This window comes from Arachis duranensis, chromosome 3 (assembly GCF_000817695.3).
Source record: "Arachis duranensis cultivar V14167 chromosome 3, aradu.V14167.gnm2.J7QH, whole genome shotgun sequence".
NCBI lineage: Eukaryota > Viridiplantae > Streptophyta > Magnoliopsida > Fabales > Fabaceae > Arachis > Arachis duranensis.
In genome coordinates, this window is record NC_029774.3 from 41,979,800 (window position 1) to 41,980,072 (window position 273).

Consider the following 273-nt stretch of genomic DNA (forward strand, 5'->3'; position numbering starts at 1 on the left):
AAGAAGAAATCATATAGTAAACCAGATGCAATGTTGAGATATTTTATGTTTGCAATTTACTAAAACTTATTGTAGTATAAAACTTGCTGTAATATATATCTAATATTGCAGATTCGACCCCTTGTCAGTCCTACCAGGATCATTCGACATCTTCACATTAATGATTACTCTTGGCATGATTTAATCTCGAAAAGTGAGTTCCTGTTGTTATTCTTACATTTTCAACAGATCACAGTCTCGTTCAAGGATTATCTTTTTTTTTTTTTTAAATGA

General features: G+C 30.0%; 1 protein-coding gene across 1 annotated transcript in view; it reads left to right on the top strand.

Annotated features, from left to right (window-relative positions):
• LOC107478868 (callose synthase 10) overlaps nucleotides 1–273 on the top strand; it is a 36,470-nt gene that overhangs the window by 12,825 nt on the left and 23,372 nt on the right. The window contains exon 19 of the mRNA XM_016099019.3: nucleotides 112–193. Coding sequence (XP_015954505.1) covers nucleotides 112–193 — 82 coding nt within the window. The remainder of the gene's footprint in view (nucleotides 1–111; nucleotides 194–273) is intronic.